Source organism: Sphaeramia orbicularis, chromosome 10 (assembly GCF_902148855.1).
Source record: "Sphaeramia orbicularis chromosome 10, fSphaOr1.1, whole genome shotgun sequence".
NCBI classification, from domain to species: Eukaryota; Metazoa; Chordata; class Actinopteri; order Kurtiformes; family Apogonidae; genus Sphaeramia; species Sphaeramia orbicularis.
In genome coordinates, this window is record NC_043966.1 from 18721857 (window position 1) to 18747504 (window position 25648).

The 25648-nt window shown below is 39.5% G+C and overlaps 1 protein-coding gene across 2 annotated transcripts in view; it reads left to right on the top strand.

The window, feature by feature from the left end:
• rab28 (RAB28, member RAS oncogene family) overlaps positions 1 to 25648 on the top strand; it is a 36379-nt gene that overhangs the window by 8119 nt on the left and 2612 nt on the right. Inside the window, exons 3-7 of one of the 2 annotated variants that reach the window (XM_030146183.1) lie at positions 1294 to 1382; positions 3264 to 3393; positions 19785 to 19888; positions 20013 to 20090; positions 23216 to 23317. In XM_030146183.1, the coding sequence (XP_030002043.1) occupies positions 1294 to 1382; positions 3264 to 3393; positions 19785 to 19888; positions 20013 to 20090; positions 23216 to 23311 (497 nt within the window). In that variant the 3' untranslated portion in view covers positions 23312 to 23317. The remainder of the gene's footprint in view (positions 1 to 1293; positions 1383 to 3263; positions 3394 to 19784; positions 19889 to 20012; positions 20091 to 23215; positions 23318 to 25648) is intronic. The other variant, XM_030146184.1, reaches the window with a different exon arrangement.

Here is a 25648-nt window from a genome sequence, read left to right on the forward strand (position 1 = left end):
TCCTGGAAAACAAACAAACAAACAAACAAAAAAAGCCCCCCCCCAAAAAAAACAAACAAAAAAAACAGGTGATGCCACTTGTAAGTCTTTGAAATCTGGTTGGACACATTTATTTCCTGTCTTATTATCAGTCTTTGGATTTGTCTAGTGGGCTCAAAAGTTCAGTTACTTCTTGCAAAGGTTAAGCAGGAAAATGTTTGTACTGTTGAGTCAGCGTGAATCTTTGAAACATAAATAAAGCTGGTGTCTGAGCTCGGTGGATGGGTGGGGATGGCTCTTTATAACACCAAGGAGCCGTTATTCATTGCACTCCTCAATGTAGCTTTACATTGACACTGTATAGTCTAGATGTAGTGACTGTGAACCTCAGCGTTTCCTTCCTTTGCTTTAAAAGGGGACTTATGAAGGGGTTGAGTCGTCCAGCCGTGTCCACAGTGTATGCACTGCTCCCCATCGCCGCTCCAGCCCAGTGCAGGGCCCTCATCACACCAACATAAACTCCTCGCTGTCTGGTCCTCCCTCCGCCTCTTTTTCTCCTTCTTTTTTTTTCAACCACCCTTTTCATTTTCCAGAGGAAGAAAATATTTATTTGGATTTGGTTTTTGTGCCCATCTTTCTCTCTCCCTCTCTCATTCACTCCCTCTTTCTCTTTCCACAGGCATGAGGACAACAAGACTCTTCTTTTCCTCTTATTTTTGTGTTTAATTATTGCTATTTTTCTTAACAGCACATAAGTCTCCTCACTTTCCTTACTTGGCAGAATGTGGCATAATGCAAACAGCTCTTCCCAGGCTAATAAGAAGTCATTTTTTTTACTGCCATGGTATTGAGAATGTTTAAATTAGAGGGTAAGCATACCTATTCATCCCCCCCAATCGCTGGGCTGGATATTCTTGGATGTGAGGTGTGGGTGACCTGCCAGACAAAGCCCTTAGCATGAAAGATTAATCGCTGATTTATTGTTTCCATTATGTATATCAACAAGCTTGACTTTTATTATAGAAATCGCTCACTGAAAATGCAGGCTCCAGTTACAGCTGACTCGTTATTTCCCCAGAATTCTGGGCTTTGTTAAAACAAACAAGCTAATGATTAAATAGAAGAATAACATCCGAAATGGCAACTTCACAGATTTTAGCATTCTCTCTAGTTTTATTTTTCTTTCTTTCTTTTTTTTTTTCAAAACAATAAGATTAAAGTATTTTTAGAAGTAAAAAGAGAATTACAGTTGAAAAAACATTAACCTAATGCCTTTCTTAAAACATGATATTCATTATTTTTTCTTCGCTGCAGGCAACATGAATGTGACGCTGCAGGTGTGGGACATCGGCGGCCAAACATTAGGAGGAAAAATGTTGGATAAATATGTATATGGAGCTCATGTAAGGTCACACACATACACTCTCACAGACACACATACATATAAGCCTGTATCCAGTTCTCCTTTACTTAGATTTATGGTTTCAATTACAGCTCCTTCTCCTTTTCAACGCAATGCACATTTTATTCCAACAACACGCTTAAAAATATGTGAAACTGTCTATACAAACAAACTGTAGACAGATGTTACAAGATCCTGAAATCACAGGAAGAATTAGGTTTAATTCCAATACGCCTGTGCTGGTAACTCAGGTCCAGCTTGTTATTACAGCCTCAGCAGCTTCATTGAGAACCTGCCACTCCCTCCCTCTAGAGCCATATCATAATAAACTGACATTTAGATTCATGTCAGCTTAGGAACGAACAAATGTACGTGATACTGTAAATTTTGAACAATAAAAATCTTCCTCCGTAACCATGTCCTAGTTTGTGTACGTATCAGATTTTACTTAAACTGCAATGACTGAAGGTATACATTAGTATTCAACCAATGCATTAAGGAGTGTAGGGAAAGAATAGGCAGCTTAATTATCTCTTCACTATCACCCTTCATTTATTGCTTATTCTGTGGAAAAGTTAACAATGTGCTGATTAAAATGACAGCCATGCACACAGTAATTTGTGTCTGCTCAATGGTTTGTACATGTGCCAGCAACATCAGCATTCACAGGTGCTGCTCTAGGTAAGTGCTATCTGTCACCTCCAGGATGTCTCTTGTTTGAAGAGGCCTATGTTCAGACCACACTGAAGTGTCTAATAGGAGACTCACACAGCAGCTTTAAGACCTAACACTAATGAAAACAGGCATGAAAATGATCTTAAATATGTTAGTTGGTGGTTCCGGTTCGTCATGTGAGGCTACTTCGGCTTGAAGATAATGAAAATGACACGTTCATTCAGCAGCAGTTAAAAAAAAACAACCTAATTATTTGTATGTTACACACACATGCTGAACTCCTTCACTGTCTCTCTTCTTCACCGGAAAGATGTCATACATCATTGCCAAACTACAACACTTTGCTTTGGGAGTTTCTGGTCAACACTGTATGGAACTTTCACACCTATTGTTCAGCACTGCGCAGCCTGTAATCAATCATGGCTGTTTGGAGAAACTTGGAGTAATTGTCAGAGCCATAAGCTGTCGTCACCGACCTCGCGTGTTGTGACAGTGCGTGTCTGCGGAACAAAAAGCAGCAGACACTGCTTCAGTCGTGTTGCATCATGCAGTAAAAGTAGACGTACGCCACAGTAAATACACTTTTCCTGTCCTTTTGAAATGACATGAATTGAAAGAAGAGATAGCAGATAGCTGTCCTGTGTAAATGCTTATCTTGAGCCATTCTTGTAACTGAGTTTACCTTTTTATTAAATACTGTGTTCATGTAAACAGTTCCTTCAGTTTGGGTCTTCGCTCAAACATGCCTATGTTGTTTTTGCAAGACTGTGTCTGTAGAGTATACAGTGCAGAAAAGTATTTAGAAAGAAAATGTCTGTGAGCATACATTCTTTAAAAAAAAAAAAAAATCAGCCCATCATACAGTCGTCTCTAGGTTTTAAATACGCACATTAAAGTGAGATCTGTTGTTTTTGTTTTAAACATCTGCATGTGAATTTACCCAGTTCTATTTAGATTTGAAGTGTCTGAAACATTGGTCCGGTTGTGTCCCCTTCTGTGTGAGTCTGTCCCCTACTCTAAAAAGAGGAGCAGTGCCACCTACTGTTCCCTTGCTCACTCAGTATTACTCATGTTGATATAAATCAATGTGAGGTGAAAAACTTGAACTGTGCTCTCACATCTACTCTAGTATCCCCCAGTGAATAACTACAAATGTGAAGCGCTCAAACGAGAACCTGTTGCTTGACCTGATGTTGTTTTTCTGCAGGGAGTTCTCCTGGTGTACGATATCACCAACTACCAGAGCTTTGAGAATCTGGAGGATTGGTTCAGCATGGTGAAGAAGGCCAATGAGGAATCTGATATTCAGCCTGTTGTCTCCCTGGTAGGAAACAAGAGTGAGTATTGTGTATTCATGACAAACGCTCCTAAGTTCCTTGCTATTAATATGAATCTTATCTTCATAAAAAACATTATGCAGGTAAGAAGCCATTCAGAAGTGTTGAAAAATAATAGACACACACAGACGCTGCACGGTATATCGTTTCAGTATTGTCATTGCAATGTGTGCATGCACAGTCGATACAATGAGGTGGAGACGAATAAAGTCAACTACAGTCTGAAAATGAGCGATGAACAGGAGGAAACCACAGCAAAACGAAGATTTCAGCTTACTAAGAAAAGAAACTACAGAAACAGTAATTGTATGGAATTATTTCAGTTATACAAAGAATGATGTTGACCAAAAATAGGTACTTTATCAACAGTGTCTTCAAACAACCTAATTTACTGCCAGTTCTTAAGAGTAAAAGGTCATTTTTCCGTTTTGTTATTATTCTATGCAGATGCACCCTACTCATCGCTCCAGTCACTATAGGATAATTATTTCTCTCCAAATAGAGACTCTACTCATCTGCTGAAAATGCCTGTATATCTTAACATATATTGCAGGAAAAATATTGCAATGTGTCCCCCCCCCCCCTCCCCCCCCCGAATATCTGCAGCTTTACTGCCCTTTGACCTACGACACAGTGAAAATGAAGCAAGGTTATCTTATATTTACTGGACTGAGTATTTCACTATTTATTTCAACCAGAAGCATTTTTCATTTCACACGTCTGTTTGTGTGTGCGGAGGAGTGAGTGTTTGATGGCAGCAGACGTGTTTGTTGGAGTAATAGATAACTGATCGGTGTGATAAGCCAGTTGATAAGAGCGTGAGGTTTCGTACAGATGGGAATGCTGATGTTTGTGAACTCTGGGGAGTGACTGACGATGATTTAAGATCCCCCCCGGCTGATGGACCCAGGGCACTGCTTATCTGTGCCCCCTCCCTCACAGTCCGTACCCGTCTGGTTGCCCCCCCCCCCCCCTTCCAACCGCCCATGTCCGAATCAGTCCTGAGTCGTCAGTAAAGGAGAGAAGATGCATTCGACGTTAACCAGACATCTCCCCTCCTATCAGCCTGCGCCCATCCACCCATCTCCAAAATAAAGAGTAATAATGATGGCTCTTTTTAAACATCCTCTTGACAGATGTGGAGTCATGGCTGCTGCTGTGTTATTGTAAAGTGAGGCGTCAGTGTATGCGTGTAATGGTGACTGTCCACCTTCATGGGCAATGATGAACGGTCAGCAGAGTGGTGCCTGCACACAGGAAGCTCTCGGTAATGTTACTCAACAGCGGCCATAGGTCATGGTTTAATTCGCCTGTCTGGAGCACATTCTCTTGTCTTTGCGTCCGTTGCATCTCCTAATGCCTTGGCTTTAACTGCGGGCGCCTCTGTATTTAGGCTAGGTTTTGGGTGTGTGGGTGAGTGTGTGTACTGTAATATCTAAGTAGTGTATATAGCACTGTCAGGCTCCTCACCCCCACACTCACACTCATTCTCCCCCTAATGGCTCTATTGGTCAGAATGGCCTATGTGTGTTTTTTTTCTGTTCCTGAAGGCTGAAAAAAAGAAAAACAAAATCCCACACAGATTGCCCCACTAGGAGCAATCAATTACCCTCCAAGACTTTATGAATCCCTGAACCCTCCCATGCTCTCCTTCTTTCAGGGAGCTCGATGAGAGTTAGTCTAGATATCTTGTAGGAATTGTCCACACCTCCATTTTCTACCCCCCCCCTCACTTTGGTTTAATGTGTAACTTTTTTAAGTATCATAGCGTGTTTTGTATTTTTTTCCATTTGCACACTTGGCACAAAGTAACAATGAGCCGAACATACTTTCATTCTTTCGGGAGCAGAGTTTAGCTGGCTTTTAAACGGTTCCCATGATTCTGGACTGAGTGAGACAGCATGTTTGTGACAACCAAAATAGAAGTACAGACATAACAAGAAGCTTATAAAAACACTATAGATTTATGCCTCTGTGAGGGCTTGTTTTAGGGGAGATTCTGATGTTTCACAACTGAGAGGTTTTAAGCGTTTCTGCTCAGATAAACTTTAAGTTAACATTGGTTATAACTGTCATTGCACAACACAGTAGTGCTTATTTCAGGCATCGGTTAGAAAAGAGTTACAGTAGTTTGCAAGTGCAGCCACTTCATATGCTGTAAGAAAGTAGAGTTTTTTTAATCTCTTCCAACATGAGGACTGCAATCAAAAGCAAACTTGTTGGCTTACTAACTGTACATGTGCTACTGTAAACACTGAGCTTCAATTTCCAAAATCGCTCCATGTCTCCCTTCTGGTCTAATTTGGACACGGTCTTCTTTACCCAGTATGCAGTAATTGAGCCTATGGACCAGACTGTTTCATTAATGATGCTGTCCCCTCCTCTCCTTACTCATGGCCTGACTGCCCTCCTGTGCCATGTCACTGCGAGGGAACAACCTTTCCTTTCTTCAGCTTAGCATGGCCGGCTGGGGTTAAGTGTGCTTGTTAAGCACCAGTATGCTGCACCCCCTTGCCCTCAGTATTCTGCCCAGATTCTTGTCTTAAATAATGGCACCACTTGTAACAATTCAGGGGAAGCCAATGAACTGTTTTATTGAGGGCATATATGCGTGCACAATCATTTATGTGAGTGCATGTACACACACACACATACATAAAGACACTCACAGATGTGCATAGAAACATGTGCTTGGGTAAAGTGACACACTAATGGAAGAAAGCTAAGCTTTTGCTCTGCTTAAACACACTATAACTGTTTATTACAGTGCAGCCTAGTGTAACAGCGTATGGTACACAGGAACCTCTCAAGAGAAATGTTGGCTTGTTGCACAGTCATCTCCTCCACCACTTGAGTGTTTCATTTTTAGTAGACTAATAAGTGCTGTGTGTTTTGAAAGGTATCCAAACGATAAATTCTGCGGCTCTGCTTAACAACAGCTGCATTGGTCTGTTCACGATTGTTTGTCTTTCAGATTAAAGATTGTCCGTTATCACTGATATAAATAATATGGCCTAGTGTTAGTAGCTCATGTCTATATTTCACATGTTTTTGTGTGTATAAACAGTGTTGGGAGGAAAACTTTGAGAATGTATTTCATTATAGCGCACAGAATACATGTCCTAAAATATAATTTATGAAGTCTTCATTACTCAGAATACTGAACATATTTTAAATACTGTAGATTACCTAAACTTTCCATTATTATTGCATGTAATGAGGCATTCACACAATACTGTTGCCTTAAAGAGGACTGAACCAAGAAATTAGTCTTCATCTATTAACACTTAATGTACACATGTAAAGTATGTATAGTATATGGAAACACTAAGCTGTGTGATGTCAAAAGATCCATTTTTTTCCTAAGCTTTTATGTTTCACCTTTTCACTGCTTCAAGTAGAGTGAAAACCAGTAAACAAAGATGATGTGAAAGCAAAATGTTCCCTAGAACATTTTTCTAGAGCATAGTTTCTTAAGTGTGTTTTATTGCCTTGTAAATAAACCTCTTCAAACAAAAATGGTACAGAAGATGCAGCTTTTACCTTCTCTGTTAAAATTTAATGTTAGTTGAAAGGCAACCTGATTACTGATTGTTAATTTAGTTGTCTTGTGTGATAATACACTTTTGGACTTTGTTTTGTATCAGAAAGTAACTAAATCTATTTAATTTATTTGTCTAAATTGCATTTAAGTAATTACAACTAAATACACTTACTCTTATATTGTATTCTAAACATATAATGCAGTCACATACTGTATATTCTGTCAGTGTGTAAACATACACGTCCCACCTCTGAATGTAGTTACCAGCATTTAAAACTCACTTGCATCACTGGCTTAGATTAATACTTAAAACTGGTGCATATATTTCTTTGTAGCTATCAAGGCTGTGTCGTTTATCAAACCAATTTGTTTTTATTAAGTGGAGATCGCTGGACCCCTGCTCACTCCCCACCCATCACCCTTCCCACTGCTAGTGCTCTCTTGCTGTCTCTCTCAGGAACCTCAGAACATTTATCATGGACTTGTACAGCCCTTATTTGGGTGACTTAAATGGGTTCATTTCTCTTAACCCCTCCTCATCACTCATGGCTTTTTGCTCAGACTTTCTAACACTGTTCACTGCTGATCCACTCAGGCCTGCCATGGGAAACGTTCCCTTCTCTCTGGGAGATAAGGTCCCCGCATGAACACAATTTGTACAATTATGTCTTACCTGTTTTTCATTCATGCTCTGTTTCTTTCCCCTTTTCTTTCTTCTCATGGTTCCTATCTTGTTCCATCTCTCAAACACACTTGTGTATTCATTTTCATCCCTCAGCAAACACTAACTCTTTCAATCACACACTTAGACTGACTCTTAAAGCTTATCTCTCACATGTGTAGACCAACACTTCTCCTGTAGCTGCCTTTACTTACAGTAATGTCTTTTCATTGGCTGTGTCTCTGTTGTTTTAAACAACATGCATGTGTTTGCCTTCTGCACGTTACAGCAGATCTCACCACATATCGTTACCCGCCGTACTTCACTCTCCCCAGTTTTCCATTCAGCCATGTGAAAGTGAAACATGGATCTCCCCTTACTCTCGATTCTCTTCAAGCATGTCCTTGCCACCAACATTGTTGGTCTTGAGTTGTTTGCCCTCTTGGCAAGGCCTCAGGTGGAGCTGAAGCCTCCCCCTCCCCAGTGCTCTCACCCCCGTCACCTCCCTGCCCCTGTAAAGCTGCCACAGTTCCTGTCTGTTCAGTGTAGGCTTGCACATTTCTTAATAGAGAGATGTTCAGAAGTCCAGGAGTGCAGAGGAGCTCAATGCGCTTCTGTTTTTGGTTTAGCTCAAAAATGTTTTTCCTGGCTCAACCCACTCGTACTTAGGTCCTCTTACAACAAACTAAAAGGTCCTAATTGCCCCCAAGGGAAAGGTTTAGCCACAATAGACATGTGGTGGGACAAAAGCCCAGTACTCTTACCCCTGCACCCTCAACCCCTCCCCAGATACGAGGGATGAACACGTCAGCAGTGTCTGTATTGCACTGTGAGTAGGTCGACCACAAGTTAGACACTGTAAAACGTTATATATACAGTATATAGACCCAGTAAGGCATGGTGTATGGTTCGGTAGAGATCTGGAATGTTTACAGTTTACAGCAAATCCAGCGTTTCCTGTTTCTCTTAACGTTTTATTATAGGTAGGAGGTCAGAAAAGACGCGTGTATCAAATTGTGTCAGTGACCGCACTGACTGTAGATGGCTGCCTTTCTGTAGGTCTGGAAAAGATGGGAAATGGAGATTTAGGTTACATCAAGGACACAGAGGGATGAAGGAAGAACTACAGCTGCATAACACTACAGCCGATATGTCAGCGTAAAATCACAGCTCCTGGTGCTGACAGCGTTTTACCATACTTGTAAGATTTGCGTAAGCCTACTCAGAGAGCGGATAGGTGGTCTTTCCCACAAAATGTAAAGCAGTCTGTGCATCTACTGAAAATTAACTAAATGCTAGTATTCAATTGTAACTGTTTGACCCAGCTCCGGTCACTACACTCATCTCTCTCAACTCTCAAGCCTGCCGAAACATGGAAAGTCCTCATTCATTTTAGTCATCCATAAAGCAAATATTGTTGCACATGCAGTAGATGATCAGTCTTCGAATACCTTCTTGTGTGGTAAGTCATGGGCCATTTGAATCGCACAGCACAGCTTAGCCACCTGACCTGAGCGCAGCCTGGAACCCTCATCACGCTCAGGCTGTACTTTATTTCTTTGCTGCTCCACAACATTGATATGGAGGAATTCCTGGAAGGGGCCTTGCTGACACAGGGCTGGGTAAATAATCGATTGATCTGGACCCAGAGGCATATATTATAAATGTATGTGAAATATCAACATAGTTTTTCTGTCATTTTTTGTTAAATCTACTTTTTTGTGGTGTGAGATATTATATCACTGTCTTTGCGCTGTACTTCTCCATCAGATTTTAAGTTGGATGATGTTTGCTCAAGCAGTCTTGCACAGAACTCACTTTCCATGTTACAGTTCACTGCTGCGGCTTCAAGTTGAATATATAGACCAGGCCAACGCATCATTGCTCATAGAGAGACTTTATAATTATGAATAGACTTATAGTGATGCGACGCATACAATTAGAAGGCTCCCCTGTGCTCTGTATAATTATTATGGCTCATAGTAACCACTGCTGATTCACAGAGGCATGTATTACTGCTCGCCCATAAAAGTCCACTTAGTTTAACAGCGACAGGAGAGCTTGGAGGACATGGCCAGTGAAACCCCGGGCAGCGTCTTGTGCGGTCGGCTCAGAACTGGGCCTTTTGTTCGCATTTCATGAGTCCTTGGAGCCCGTTAACCCAGCCTGCAAGTGCCCTCGGCCCCGTGTTTTACTGTAGCAGCGACAGTCCAGCACTCCAGCTCTCTGCCTGCATCCTTAGCTACTGCTGGACACTCACTCCAGGGAGAGCACATTGTTTTATTAGTGGCCATGGAATATGTGATTATGTTTAAAAGCATCAGCCCACGTGTGTGGCTTCTGCACGTGTGTGTGTCTATGCGCCGATTCATGAAGAACGATCAAATGACAAGATGAGCTGTGATCAATGAGCTGTCGACAGAACACTTCTGACCTAGTGGAAAGCGAGTCCCCTGACGGTCCCGGCCCGTTTCAGGCCACCGGGGCAGGGGCGCCGCCGCACAAAGAGCGCTCTGTCTCTGTCAGGATTCCCCCGAGGAGTCCTCCACGGGCCCCGCTCACCTCGACAACACCAGACTACTCACAGCACTTCATCTGTCTGTACTCACTTTAAAGAGCCATGATAATATTATCAACCTATATTCTACAGCTTTAATACGCTGTCAATAATTTTTATTTATTACGTCATGAGCTGTATTTGTAGAAATGTCCAAAGTTATTAATACCTCTACAGAACTGGCTAAAGTTAGATATTATACAGCTGCAGTAATGGTTGACTTATGTTTTCCTAAACTGTAAGGGGCTGTCAAAGTCAAATGTAATACACAAATAATTTTTCAGTTTCAGGTACTTTGCATTAAACTTAGATGTTCCAGCCCTTAAAAATAAACATTACCTACTGTCAACAATACCTACTCTGTTAAGGTCTAATGAAATGTGCAACAGTACGGTTTGCATAGTTACCTGACTTCTGAATAACTGCACAGTGTCTTTAGCAGAAAAGAAAACAACTTTTTCTGTGACACTTATGATACTCTACTTCTGTTTGGAAAAATCTGGAAATATATGTGCTGTTTCATTATTTGCATGTTTTTAATACATGTAGAGACTTATCATGCCTTTCACATGGAGCACTATATTTTATGAGCTCTCTCTTCTCATGTAAAGCGGTCGGAGGCAACGATGATGAAATTATTAAATGTTTCACATGAATTACACTAGTGATTTAGTTTTATTGGCCACTCGTGCTGTTAAAGTGAAATCAATGTCTAATTCAATTAAACATCACTCAGAATGCTGCGCTATACTTTTATTGGCTTCTTAAGGTTGTAAAGGTTGCACCATATCTTATATGTGACAAATTATGGGTAAATAAAGTGTCACTCACAATAAAAATCACTTGTTCACTATGAGACTTTGAGAAGAAAATTGTGTGAGACGCATACCAGGCTTGACTAAATATTAACTTAGAAATAAAGTGTAAATTTAACAGACTTTATTAGCTAGCTTATTTTTACAGCATTTTTTTTTGTAGTGAACCTTGGTGGTATAATTTGTAGCTTTGCTTTGTAACCAAACACACGTACACCACAGTTATTGTCAATAGTCACCCAGCTCCTTAACAACTGACTTCTCTGTAATGAATTTGTAATGTTTAGATCACTAAATAAAGTAGCATATGTAGTTTGTACTCACTAATGGAACCATAGAGCAGTGTTTTGTTGTGCAGGTCTTTGTTTTCCTTGGATCTTTTGCTTATCCACATATAAATGTTCCACCCGCAAAGGCCCAGATTGACACACACTGCTGTTGACTGCAGAATATGGTAATGCATATCAACAGTTTGGTGTTGGACCCTAAAATATATTGGCAGGAATAAAGTGGACCACATGTTGATGTAATCACTGCAGGTTTTAAACTATTCACTAATGGCTTTGAAAAGGTTTTGTGGAAGACTTGTAGTTTACACGTTTGTTAGGATTGTGGATTTTTACCTTATTCCTCACAGTGACATCAATGTACAGATCTGTATCAATGGTTAAACATATAAAAAAACACAATTAGTAACCTGGATGCCTTAAAATTGAGATGTTAGAGTTGCAGATTGTTACTGTATAACTTTAAAGCAGTGTATGACTTTCATCACAAATTTTTCTTCAAATTTGTAAAACCCAAGTGACAGGCAAGGCAAGCTTATTTGTATAGCACATGTCATGTACAGGACAATTCAAAGTCCTTTACATAAAACATAAAAACATCACAGGAGAGGCATAAAAATACGTTTAAGATGAGATAGCCTAATTATCACTAATTCATTAGTCTTTCGTCTTTTAGTCTTGCTTATGCACCTAAATCACTTCCGTCACAATGAACAACTTCGAAGATGACTCCATCACAAGCAGTCTGTTTGTTTACATACCAAACTGATACGTCACTCTGGCCTTTTCAGAAATTTTGTCACGAAGTGCATTGTGGGAATCTGAATTCCACACAACCACAGCAGCAACATTGTAAGCAGCAGCATCACTGTTAGTCAAATGTCGTCTTATGATACGGGGTGTGTGATGGTGAAAAACAATACTTAGACACCAGTTTCATGGCATTTTGGGAACATGTTATTATATAGGCTTATCACACACACCTCGCAAGCATACAGAGTATGGCCGGGCCCTCACCGTTCACTCGTTCCTTACAGTATGTGTATGATAAACCTACGCAATGACATATTCCGAAAATGCCATGAAACTGATGTCTAAGTATTGTGTTTCATGATCACACACCCTGTATTATAAGATGACAATTGAATTACAGTGATTCCTTCCATTTCTTCTGACCTGGTATGGACATGGTTTCATTGCTTGCTGTCTCTGTGTTTGTTGTTGCTGTGGCTGCGTGGAATTCAGATTCCCACAACGCACTTTGCGACAAAATTTCCAAAAAGGCCAGAGGGACGTATCGGTTTGGTAAGTAAACAAACGGATTGTTTCTGACGGAGTCATCTTCGAAATTGTTCTACAAGAGGGAAGTGATTAAGGTGCATAAGCATGGAAAGACTAATGGATTAGTGATAATTAGGCTATCACTGGGGTTTTACAAATTTGAAGAAAATTGTGATGGAAGTTATACGCTGCTTTAAAGTGTGGAATAGTTTTGTCAGGGAATGTTATGGCTGGAGATATAAAGAGTAGTAAATACTTTTAGTCAATTAGAAGTGCTGGTGCTGTGGTGAAATTGTACACAGTATAATCTAAAATAAATGTAGCATGCACTGAGCCATAAAGGGGTCTATTTTTATGTGTGTCAAGTTAAGCTTAAGCAGCTATTTAATACTGTCACTGTATGTCCCATCTACAGGCTATTACTACAGGAATAAATCTGAAATTCACTTGCATAGGTCAGATACATTTTTAGCCAAATAAGATTACTCTGTACAATGAAGCTGTCAATTTTCTCGAACGTAAAGTTAGTTTGGACCTTGAAGTGTGACCAAAGACTTTCTTCAAGTTCATATTCAGTCTCAGCTCAGCGTGATTGGGTCTGCATTTGGGTCTTATGTGTCTACTTTTTTAAAGCCAGTTCACTTCTTGGCATTTCATCTTGACCGCCTGGCATGGTTATGAGAAACTGACTTGCTGTCTTGGCATTGGAGCTCACATCATTTCCTGGCGCAAAAATTCATAGATCCTTTTTTTGTTTTTTTACTCTGTAATGCACCAATGTAAAATGCTTCAATATAAAAACAATGAGGTAGAAATAAAATGACAGTTTTCTGAAGTTTAAGTCCACAAAGAGTCATTAAGGAGAGTGAGCGTAATTCATTACTTCCATCCCTCTGTACGGCGGTTTAATGGAGCTGTAGCTGCATTGATAATCCTCTCATTATACAGTGTGGACTGGTTCATGGTTGTCATCCAGGGCAAACTGAGGCAAACTCTCTTAACAGGGTTTTAAAGGCATGGTGTGAGGTAATGTTGGAAGTGATAGGTTCTCCCCTGGGGTTGATTAGGCTCAACCCTGTAACTTTCACTTAATGGGATATGACCCCTTAGAGCCCCAAGTCCCTGACACCATACACACCCACTGTTACTACCACACACAGACTCACAGAAACACACACAGTTCACACATTCCACCTTTAGCCCTCGTACTCCCCACTGCACCAACTGCTGTTTAGTTTAAAATGAGGCTGCCGGCAATTAACTGTGTTATGTCAAGCGTATTCTCTGGCTGTTGCTCACAAGGTAAACTGTTCCAATTGGTCCCCAGCAACCGACTTAGAACAGTAAGTAGGTGTCTCTGTTATCACAGCATGGTTTTAAAAAGTCCTCTGAGGATCACACAGTGCAGTGTAGGATTTCAGGCTGGTTAACGTAGAGCTGTTAGCTTATTGTTTTGCCTTGGCAGCATGTGTCGGTTTAAGGAAAAATCCATCTTTGAAATCCCACGTACTCCGTATTTGGCCGGTTATCAAGGCAAAAAAAACAATAAAAATATGCCTGAAAATAGGAGTACGACACAATGCCAGTAACTACTTTGTTCTGTTTTGGATTTTCCCCTGTAGGTCAGACGAGAGCATTTGAATCTGGCTACGCTTCTGTTATCAACAAGGCTCTGTGGAAGCAAATCAAACACTCACAACCACTTATTCCAGATACATATATATAATTTTTTTTTTTTTTTTTTTTGCCGGACTAATACATTTCTGACGTCAAGCTTTTTAACATCACAGTAGGAAATAAATGCACATGGTTTGACACTTACTTTTCCCCCCAGTGTCCATGTGCTCTCAAGTACAACAAAAATGTTGAGTTTGCATGAAAAATTTTATTGGAGCTATGAAAATTGATCAAATAATGTACTTTTCCTTAATACTGGGATGGGAGAGGACATTTACAAGCAAAATGATTTATTTGAATGCAGAAAATACACATTTTAAATTATTCCTACCACAAAGCTGAACTTATTGAGAAATTATATAATTTATTCTTGAAACAGTATAAATAGTATAAATGGTATAAATACCAGTATAATAAAGTAGTTCAGTAAAGTAGCTCAGTTCATTTGGACACAAAGGATTTCCCTGGTGCAGCAGCTTTTGTAAACAGGTTGTCTGGCCCACTTGGAGCCCAGCCAACACTGTAGGCATCATCACACAAGCAAATGAATAGTCTACTTTTTTTTTTTTTTTTAAATTGACAACATTCGTCTAGTACCTTGTTGAAAGAAAAAAAATGTACCATCAGCCTAATTTTGTAAATGTGCTCCTAAATACTTTCAAATACTACTCGCAAATATGAGTGAAACACTACCTTTTACTTGTATAAATCCCCTTAGAGCACCACCAGTAACCTTCTCTGACTGTTAATAGTATTAGAAAATACAGTGCACTGCTTTGGAAAATTGGTATTAAATGATTTTTCAGTTGCTTAATTTCAGACATGTTCAATCTTCTTTTCAGGAAAGTTGACAAAGCAAGGATACAAAGTATGTTCCAGGCAAATTAAATCCAACCTCCTTGTTAATTTCAAGTTTTTGTAGTGACATGCAAAAACCTCTCCAAGTCTGGTTGGATTCAGGATAATCAGGGCTGCCACTGAGAGGATTCTTTCCATGAAGAAACTAAGCTGACATCCCCACAGACACTAAGTTGTGGTGAGGAACATCCATATTTTCTTCTCATTTGGTTGTGTTCCCATTTATGTAATAGGTCACTGCTATAACAAACCAGCTATTTACGGTAAAAGCCTAATTTATCCGCCAGATATTAATCTCTCACTGTTGTCTTGTAATTCACCGCAGTGACAGGCAGACCTTTTAAATAAACACTGATGGTGACCAGAGCGAGGGAGGGCCATCGCTCTTGACGAGTGATGATCCCCTCCGCTATCTCTATGCGCTCAGAGGCCTAAACAGTTTATTTCGTGTTTGCAGTCACTTCCTCCGGGTTGTTAAGCTGATGTACAGTTTGACAGAAACAGAGGGAAACCAGATCATCGACGGAAGATTGTTTTTACCTGATAAGTAGAAATGGGTACATTAGGGAGAAAAATGGAGCAAAACACTAAAACTGTGGGATTAGTCATGTATTGAGTTTGTACAGATAGATGCCACATGCTGCTAAATTCTTGTGTGTGGGGGAATATGGGCTGACATCTTACTGTGACGAAAGGGAACGTGTAGTTTATCAGGATAAGTATCTTTTTTAATGCCGAATTGTGTAGCTGTTGAGTGTCTTTTGATCATATTGCGGTCTTTATTGGCACAGAATTGACCTATTTGTTGTAGAATTGCATATAGCCTAACATTTTTTATGCACTTTAACCTTCATATGTACTGAAAAAATGGAAAATAAACATACCATTAAACAAACAACTACTAAATGAGAATTAATGCACATTTTCCATCATTCTGTCAGGCAATAGAGTATGTTGGCATTTCATTCAAATTGAGATTTTTCTATTCACCCTCAGTCTTTCTTTGAACCTCATATAAATTATCATTTTATACAAGACTTTTTCTAACTATCTTAAGAAAATACTGATTTTACTGAAAGAAATTATACATGCCATCACAACACAAAGTAAATGCTTCCACTGGTCGCTGGTGCAGCCATTATAATGTAATAACTTTCAGCTTGTATGTGTGTCAACAGACTGTGTGACCTTATTCTGATTTACTTCCCCTCATGTATATACAAAACCACAAAAAAAGACACAATACTATAAATTTGTCATCCTTTGCCTGTTTTCAAAAGGAGCTTAGGGCAGCTGCTTGTACTTAAATATGTTAAAGCTTTAATATCCTAAAAATGCAGGGCTTTTCACAATGTAAAAACCTATTTAAATTGTGCAATTATTTCCATTTTGTAGTTTAGTACATATAATTTGTAACTGTTCTTCAGTCGTTCTAAGTCTGTAAATTCCTTAAGAATTATTTTTTTGTGATAACTTTTACTTCCTATATTTCAGAGCAAATATCTTAACTTTAAACTCTACCCATTTTCGATGTATTGAAAAGAGGATAAAATGGTTATATTTATTTTGCATCATTGCATGTCTTATACACGATGGGATCAGAACTGAAAGGGGCGATCACATGTAGCAAAGAAAATCTGTTGATGCATTCACTACACAAGATGAAAATTACATAACAAGAAGTAAACAGTCTAACATATGCAACAAGATGATAAAACCATGAAAGACATGACAAAAAGGACTTTTCTTAACTTATAGAATTTGTGTGCATGTCAGACACTGCACTTTTTCATTTCTTTTTGAGCAAATAAGTGGATTCAGTTTTCTACTAATTACATCTTTTTTGAAGTGTGTGAACTTCAGCTTGAGTTAAGACGGGGTTTACTTTTGCCACCTCTATCTGTCTAAATTTGTTGCATCTTAATGTATTTAACTAGTGTTTGAACTGATGGAACAAATGTGGGATCCTTTATTCAGGGTTGCGGCGGGGTCTTAAAAAGTCATAAAAGTATTGAATTTACAATCTCTGTTTAATATTTAAAAAAAAGTATTTAAAAGGTATTAAATTTGATATGGTAGGTCTTAAGTTATGTTGCCAAAAAACTTGTTTGCTGTACTGTGTTTAAATGTGTCTGGGAAATGTCCAAGCCGCAAAGAAAGTAACGTTAGTCTATTCAGTTCCACCCGTTCCAACCCAACAATTTATATTGAAATTAGGAACTAATTATTGCTAACTTTGCAGCCCCCGGTGACAAATGATTACAAAACATTCAGCCCAACACACCGGGAGCCGTTAGTCACACGCGCCACCCGAGATTCTGTTCTAAGTAGTCTTAAAAAGGTCTTAAAAAGTCTTACATTTAACTTGTAGAAACCTGTAGGAACACTGTTTATTAATCTTGGGTTTAGTTTAGGCTTGTTTTAGTCTTAGCTCTTTTTATTAGGCATAGGTGTCTCAGTGGGTGGTAAATGTTACTGTATAATACATCAATTTCATTTATTCTTGACTGATATATAACTTACAGTACATGGAATTTGCTTCTTTGGCTGTACTTTTTGTTTTAGTGTTGTTTTTTACTGTCTTGTCCTGAATGCTCTATCCTCTCCATGACTACACCAACAGACAGACTCAGAATTCACCCTCACTTATACACCTTTTTACGTACAGTAACGTGCCACTCCGCCTCACCTCCTCAGCCACAATGTTAATGTTGGCTAATCTGAGTGTGACACATGATTGATAACCTTTCCCAAGTGTGCAGGATCCAAAGGATTAGCCGTGTTTACTTCTAGTAGCATGCAGGGTACCTCCGCTGTTAATGACTGGAATTAATAACCTGCTGACGCCTATGAGACAGCTCTGTTTATGTACAGGCAGAGACATGACAGTCTCCCCTGGCCTTTGGGTGGATGTAAAAGTGTCTGCCCTTACCCAGAAAGGTTTGTGTTTATATGTCACTTATGATGACGGTAATATTCGTTTTAGTCTGAAATGATTCTTTCCAAATGTATTTTTTTGGCCTTTAACATATTTGGGTCATATGACTTACTGAGATATTAATAATAGTGGATTAGTGCTGTGTTTACATTTCTTCTTTGCTATGTATCTGTCTCTCTCTTTCTCTGCTTCTGGCTTTATCCTGTCCTCCCACCCTCACACACACACACACACACACTCTAAGGGGCATGAGAACGGACTAAATCCTTGACAACTTCAATGAAACCTCACACAAAGAGTAAAACTCGGGGGGACGAGAGAAATGCAACACCGTACAGTAGCCTGACCTCCTCCAGCTACCATAGACATGTATGCACCAGATACTGGGCGTTGCCGCCTTTCCGCACAAAGCCAGAAATAAAGGGAGCAGCTATTGCTTTCAGCAGCAAGACCCCCAGGTGACCTTCCTCATCGACCCCAGCCTGACCCTATCCCGAGGAAGGAGAGAAGCAAAGCGCCTGGTATCAGTGCACGGGAGTCGAATGCACAGGGACGCGACCACAATAGCTAAAAAGGAAGGCGCTGTCATTGTGTGCGCACAGTAAATCAGTTTGAAGGTGACAGTCCTGGTTCTTGAGCCTGTGTGCCCACCTTTAAGGCCTGCACACTCATAAGTCAAACTGTTTTTCTATCTACACTCTCAGTGCGAGTGTAGCCTGAAGTCTTTGGTCATCCATGTATTGTTTCTTAACCATTTCTCCACAGCTGGCCTGGTTTATCTGTTTCGGGTCAAACAGAGGTACATGGCTTCAGGGTGCAACTGTACTACGCCTTGGCTTACATTGTGGAATGTGTCACATCAAGCTTTAATATGAGCTGGGGATGACAGCTTTGGGCTACTGAACTGATCATTTCTACTGCCAAACTAAGGCACCTCAATTTTGGAAAAATTGCATTTGACATCACTGGAATATACATTTCAATACGAATAACGACAGGATTTTTCATCTAATGATTCTGATTAGACACATAAAATAAATGTAAACATGATTAAATTCAATCACGTTCAAGTCAGAGATCTGAAATATAATACTAATACTTGCAAAACACTGTTTTCCAAGTGCCTGTTTTTGGTCAACATATTTTCAGTTGCTGGAATAAGTCCATAAAACTAAAATTGCTTTCATTTTTATACAACCAAATGTCCTGTTCCTTACCTACATACAGGTGTAGGTCAGTAACGACAGGTCAGCTTTGGTTGTTTCATAAAACAATTAAGAATGATTTTGTTTGGTGTTTCCCTGTGTCTATGTGTATCTGTTTCTATGTTACTCACAATCAACAAACCATGTATCTAAGAAATAATTAATCGGAGTAAATGATATCAGACTAATTCTCTTGTACATTATTGATAGAGAAAACTGTGCAGGTTTTCCTTTCATATCAAGCAGATGCTGAAATGATATATAGTGCAGCCCTATCCCATACCCCATGAAACAACTCCCCCATGAGTTAAAAAAAATGCAGCAACCTTTACATTCTGGAAGCAACATAACAATTGACTTATGCTTTGTTTTTACACACCTTTATGTGCACCCTCCCTGTACACTGGGCAGACCCCTTCCATCTTAACTCCAGTGTAAACCGTTATCTTTTGTGTTTATGTTCAGATATGTGACAGTTAACCCTCCTAGAGAGCTGTATAACCGCCATTATAAATCTATTTATATATCTCTGTACGCTTTCTGATGTCACGCTGTGTTTTACCCACAGTCGACCTGGAGCATATGAGGACAGTGAAAGCTGACAAACACCAGCGCTTCTGCCAAGAGAATGGCCTCGTCAGTCAGTTTGTATCGGCAAAGACGGGAGACTCGGTCAGTACCGGTTCACACAACAGAAACATTACACACACAGACTTTAATGAGACATGACCTGCCTCTTTTTTCTGGTTCATTTCTGTTTTTTTTTTTTTGTTTTTTTTTGTTTTTTTTCTTTCAGGTCTACCTTTGTTTCCAGAGAGTGGCTGCTGAAATCATTGGTGTAAAACTCAACAAAGCAGAGATAGAGCAGTCTCAGGTGAGCCATAATTTTTCCTGAATACTCCAATTTCTATGTAGCTTCCTGTTTTCTCAGCTCTTTACAAAACATGGGAAAACACCATTTTATGTAGAATTTTCGCCACACAGTGTAAATGACCTCATGTGTAAACACGAGCTTGTTACATTTGCCTTTTGTGACGCTGCCCATCTGTAAATAGACCCACATTGACCACATTAACGCGTGAAGTCAGAGGTTAAAGGTAGGCAGTTGTAGAGGTGAGAAGGTTAGGAGCGGCTGTCTGATTTATTTGGTTTATCTCCTGCTGTTCTGGGCCAAACGGGGTCTCAACTTGCCAGCCAGTCCAAGGTGCCCACTATTGGCAGCTGTAGGATTTACAGGGTCACTTCCCCCAGAAGCATTAATCCTTGGTCTGATATGACCAGTTGGAGCCACACTGGCTGGGTAGTGGTTGATGAGCGTGGGGGCTACAGAGAGGTCAGGACCCCCAGGGAAGGGAGAGCATGTAGGGAAAGGACCGGCCAAATTCTCAAGCCCCTCTCCCGTCACCAGCACTGTTGCTGAGTGACTGAACATGACCACCGTTTAATGGAGCCGTCCATCTACTTCCCTCTTCCTCCCCTCTCTGATAGCTGTGTCAGTAAAGCGAAGTGCTTTAATCCAGGCTAATCATGAGGGGTGAGTGGTTGGATCCAGTTTCTTCTTCAAGGACAGGGGCTCAAATTGACAGAAAAACACAAAACCTGAGGTGTGTTAACTTACGGTTATATATTAACTGGGTTTATGCAGGTCCCTAAAAAGACTAACATCATATCACCACTGTTTTTGCAAATAAGTTCAATTCTGGTATAAAAGACTCCAATTTGATGTGATGTGTGATTCAATATTAATTCAGTTGATGATATTAAAGTAGCGTGAATCAGAGACACAAAAACCCTGATGTGATCTATACTCAACACTAACATCTAGGTCTTAAATTACATTCATAGTAGTCCTAAAAATGTCTTAAAACATCTTTTAAGTTCACATGTTTCAGCATGAGTATAAAATTATCATATTAAGGTATCTTCATGTATTGGCTTTAACCTACAGCAGAACAAAGACGACAAATAACCAACCAAAAACATCTGTTGAAAATCCCTACGTACACATTTATGAACTTCGCCAAATTGCCAATATTTCAGATTCTGAGTCTCACCAGTATGATTATGTTGATGGCCCCGTTCTTTGATGAAAACAATAATTTTAACAGAAACCTTGAAAATCTAAAGGTAAACAGATATTTAAAAAATAACTTGATGTTTTCTGATACTCAAGTTTACATGAATGAATGAAAATATTACCCGGATAGTATTTCTTATATTGTTTGCTCAGCAGAAATGCATTTTGATCCTTTTTCCAAACTGTCATAAATATAATAGAGTTATTTAATATTGAGGACGTGAAAGGCTGACATACATCAGTGTCATGGACATGGAGATGAAGCTCTGTGCAGGTCATGGCTCTGGGTTTAGCCTTAGGGTCAGTGAAGCCTCATTATCAGCTGTCAGCTTTAGAGAGGCGAACATGAAGGTCACAACCCCTGACAGTATTATATCTGCCTGGCAGGCCTCTCCGTCATGGTGCTCTGTCTGCTAGATCAGATAGCGAGGCCTCGGATCACTCTCCGACTCCGACACCAGGCTTTGGCAGCTCGTTAATCAGCAGCCAACCGGGGCCTGGTATTCGGCCATGTGGTCTCCTCTGTGGTGGTTTTACACCATAATGTCCAGTTCCAGTTATGATCAAGTGTGGGCTAAAGTGGATGTAACTACTGGCTTATATGTCCCTGATGCTTAACAGACACTCACTGTAAAGTTTCACTGTAGTTACGTAGGACCAAACACATTAAGTAGAGCCATAAATCACTACCGTTAAATCATAACTTTTTCTACAAGGTGTAAAGCCTCTTATGAAAAGGCTGTAACTGTGCTGCACATTTGTCATAAAAATGTGAGACTAGAGCAACAAATGCAGTAAGTGAAGAAAGGTCCTTACAAGGGTTGTGTATTGGCAAAAATCTGGTGATATGATACATATTACGATGCTGGTGTTATAATTTACTATATTCCAATATATCGCAATTTTGTACTGAAACTATAAGTGTATATCAGGGTTCCCACGGGGTCTTAACAAGTCTTAAAAGTCTTGAATTTACAAATCTGCATTTAATACCTTAAAAAAGTCTTTAAAAGGTATTACATTTGATATGGTAGGTCTTAAGTTATGTTTCCATAAACTTGTTCGCAGTATCATGTGTAAATGTGTCTGTTAAATGTCCAAGCTGCAAAGAAAGTAACGTTAGTCTACTAAGTTCCACCTGTTCCAACCCACAATTTATATTGAAATTAGGAACTGAATTTTTTCCAATATGGCCATGAAAAAGGCTGTGAAATGGGCATCAAATTCTGTTCTAAATAGTCTGAAAAAGGTTTTAAAAAGTCTTAAATTTAACTTGTAGAAACCTGTAGGAATCCTGGTAGATATTTATCCATTTTTATGTAGGATTTAAGGTAAACTCATAATATGCATAAAATCCAGTCCAACATCCTAGCGCTAATTTTTGTGCAGTCAGAACAAAAATAAATAACACTTGTCTGTATCAGTGAAAATGTAAGTTTGCATGAAAATTACTGAAAGGTGGTATTGTTCATTGTTTTTTTTTTTCTCTTTGCAACCCATTATATTTGTAAACTCGCAAAATACTACACTTATTTATTTCTATTTCTTGTATCTAGCCGTCTTTTGTCATTGTCTTATCAATGTAGTAGCAGATATGGTTGTTGTGTTAAAAGTTAAATGTGTGTTTTATGTGTCACAGTTTATTTTGTAATTAGAAAATTGAGGTGAGTCAGTGATTCTGGCCTCACGGATGATCTCACAGTACTGGCTTGGCAGTTCACGATGAAGTCATGCTCCACTGTGCCTGTTTCTTACATTTCTCATTCATTTTTGTTTGTCTGTGACCATTTCCATGCATTTCCCTGTCCACTGTCTCACACTTTGTCTCACTCATCTCATTCTTAACATCCTGTCCCACACCTCTGCCCTCATCCTTTTCTTTTTTCTTTTGCTTTGTCCCTAATGTGTTGAACGCTGCTCAGAGGATCGTGAAGGCTGAGCTGGTGAACTACCCACAGGATGAAGGCCCAGTTAGAGCGGAGAACAAACAGAAAAGCAAAATATGTTCTGTTCAGTAGTCAGAAGTATGTCTCCACTAGAATGTAAAAACTCTGTAGTTAGATGTAGTGATAGAGAGTAGTGTTTTAACGTAACAGTAGTGTTGTAGTGTTTGTAGAGAGTTAAACATTTTAAGTTATTAGTTAAAACTGTCCTTAACCCAATTGAGGTGCATTCTGCTGAGTTTGTAGAGAGATTTAGAGAGAAAAACCCTCATGATGTCACAAGGAATTAGTACATTTGATTGAAGTAAATTGTTTTCTTTCTTTCAGTAGGCCTCTAAAACACACATTTTCCATCTTAAATCTTTACCTAAACATACTCGCTATGCCTACAATTGGAAAAGTTGCATTTTTACCTCCGCCAAGGAGGTTATGTTTTTGCCAGGGTTTGTTTGTTTGTCTGTCTGTTTGTTTGTTTGTCTGTCCGTTAGTGTGCAACATAACTCAAAAAGTTATGGACAGATTTGGATGAAATTTTCAGGGTTTGTTGGAAATGGGATAAGGAAGAAATGATTAAATTTTGGTGGTGATCGGGGGTGGGGGGGCCCACGGGGGGGGGGGGGGGGGGGGGGGGGGGGGGGGGGGGGGGGCACTGATCGTTAGTGTGCAACATAACTCAAAAAGTTATGGACAGATTTGGATGAAATTTTCAGGGTTTGTTAGAAATGGGATAAGGAAGAAATGATTAAATTTTGGTGGTGATCGGGGGGGGGGGGGCACTGATCGTTAGTGTGCAACATAACTCAAAAAGTTATGGACAGATTTGGATAAAATTTTCAGGGTTTGTTGGAAATGGGATAAGGAAGAAATGATTAAATTTTGGTGGTGATCGGGAGTGGGGGGGCCCACAGGGGGGGCCACTGATCAGCCTTGGCGGAGGTCTGCGCTCTCCGAGTGCTTCTAGTTCTGAAATATATCGAAGTTAAGGCTAATAATATGAAAGCAGCAGAGTGAAGGCGTAGATGATTTACCTTAGTGGAAGTCTGTCAGGTATCAGCTGTGTGATTTTAGGTCATCCCAAACCAAAGGTGGCAAAACATAGCCTAACATTATCTTTGATTCCAATAGTGTCAGTGTCACCTTATAATGTGACACAGTTAAGGTCCACATCTCTTTATCAATGAACAGGAAACCAGTGTGTAGTGAAAAATAGGCCAGTGACCGCTGCAGTCTTTGCAAAACTGTCATCCAGATTTGGTCTGTTTTCCTTAGTCATGACTGGGTGCTGACTCGTCTCTTTTCCGTCATTTTTGTAGGTTTTCGTCTACATATAAAAACCACTTTGGCAACACTGCAGCCATTAGCTTTGCTTCACCACTATAAATATAGCCCAACAGATATAGCTGATGACATTTTGTTGTATGTTATTGCCTGAGATTACATAACTGCCATTCCATAGTCTGCATAAGTTTACTACAGTCACAGAAAAAATTATCAGACCATCAAAAGTCATCAAAAACAATGCTTATGCAATCAAGTACTAACTCCTGTGTGTATCATGTGACTAAAACAGACAGAAAAGAAAACGTGGAATGCCTAAAAGCACTGTTTTTGTCAGTACAATGCCATAGATATTGATGTAAGAACTGAAGTTATTTTGGTTATTATCAAGAAAACATGGAAAATGGATAGATATCGGCTTTGAAATTAAACTCTTATGAGCTATTTTTGTTGTTATCATTATATTTGTCCAAACAAATGTACCTTTAGTTGTATCGGGCCTTAAATGAACAAGAAATTGAAGAAAACAAGGGTGGTCTAATAATTTTTTCCATGACTGCAGATCCATGTTGCACAATGTGGCTGCTGAACATTTGAAGTTTCAAAGTTTACATCCATTCATCTAAGTATACTGTACATGTCAGGGCAATGGTAGATTTTCAATGATTTGGTTACAAATTCGGCAAAAAACTCAAAGAAGTTAGTACTCTCTGCTTCCAGCTTGTATCTGGAAACCAGTAAATTTCATCAAGTCCCTCAGATTCAGACAAGAGGTCAAATATCCAACAAGAATTCTGACAGGAGCTACGAAGAATATGTGGTCCTATTGGAACTTTCTGAGGGACATTAGTTACCTGAGGTGTCTGCATATTTTAACCCCACACTGATTTCACAAGAGGCTTTACGTTATTGGAGACTTTCTGCCTGAGAAAATGAAGATCTCCAAAAACACTCAATGAACAGTTAGTATTGCCATGACATTCTTGTCCCTGCTGAGTGTGTGAAAACTGTAAAACAACTGCAGATGTAACTTTAACAGCAGTCTTACAGTGAGCTTACATGCTGCTACTTTCATACTTATTACTACGTATTAAGTTGGGTACATTTCAAAAAAAAAATGTCTTCCACAACTGT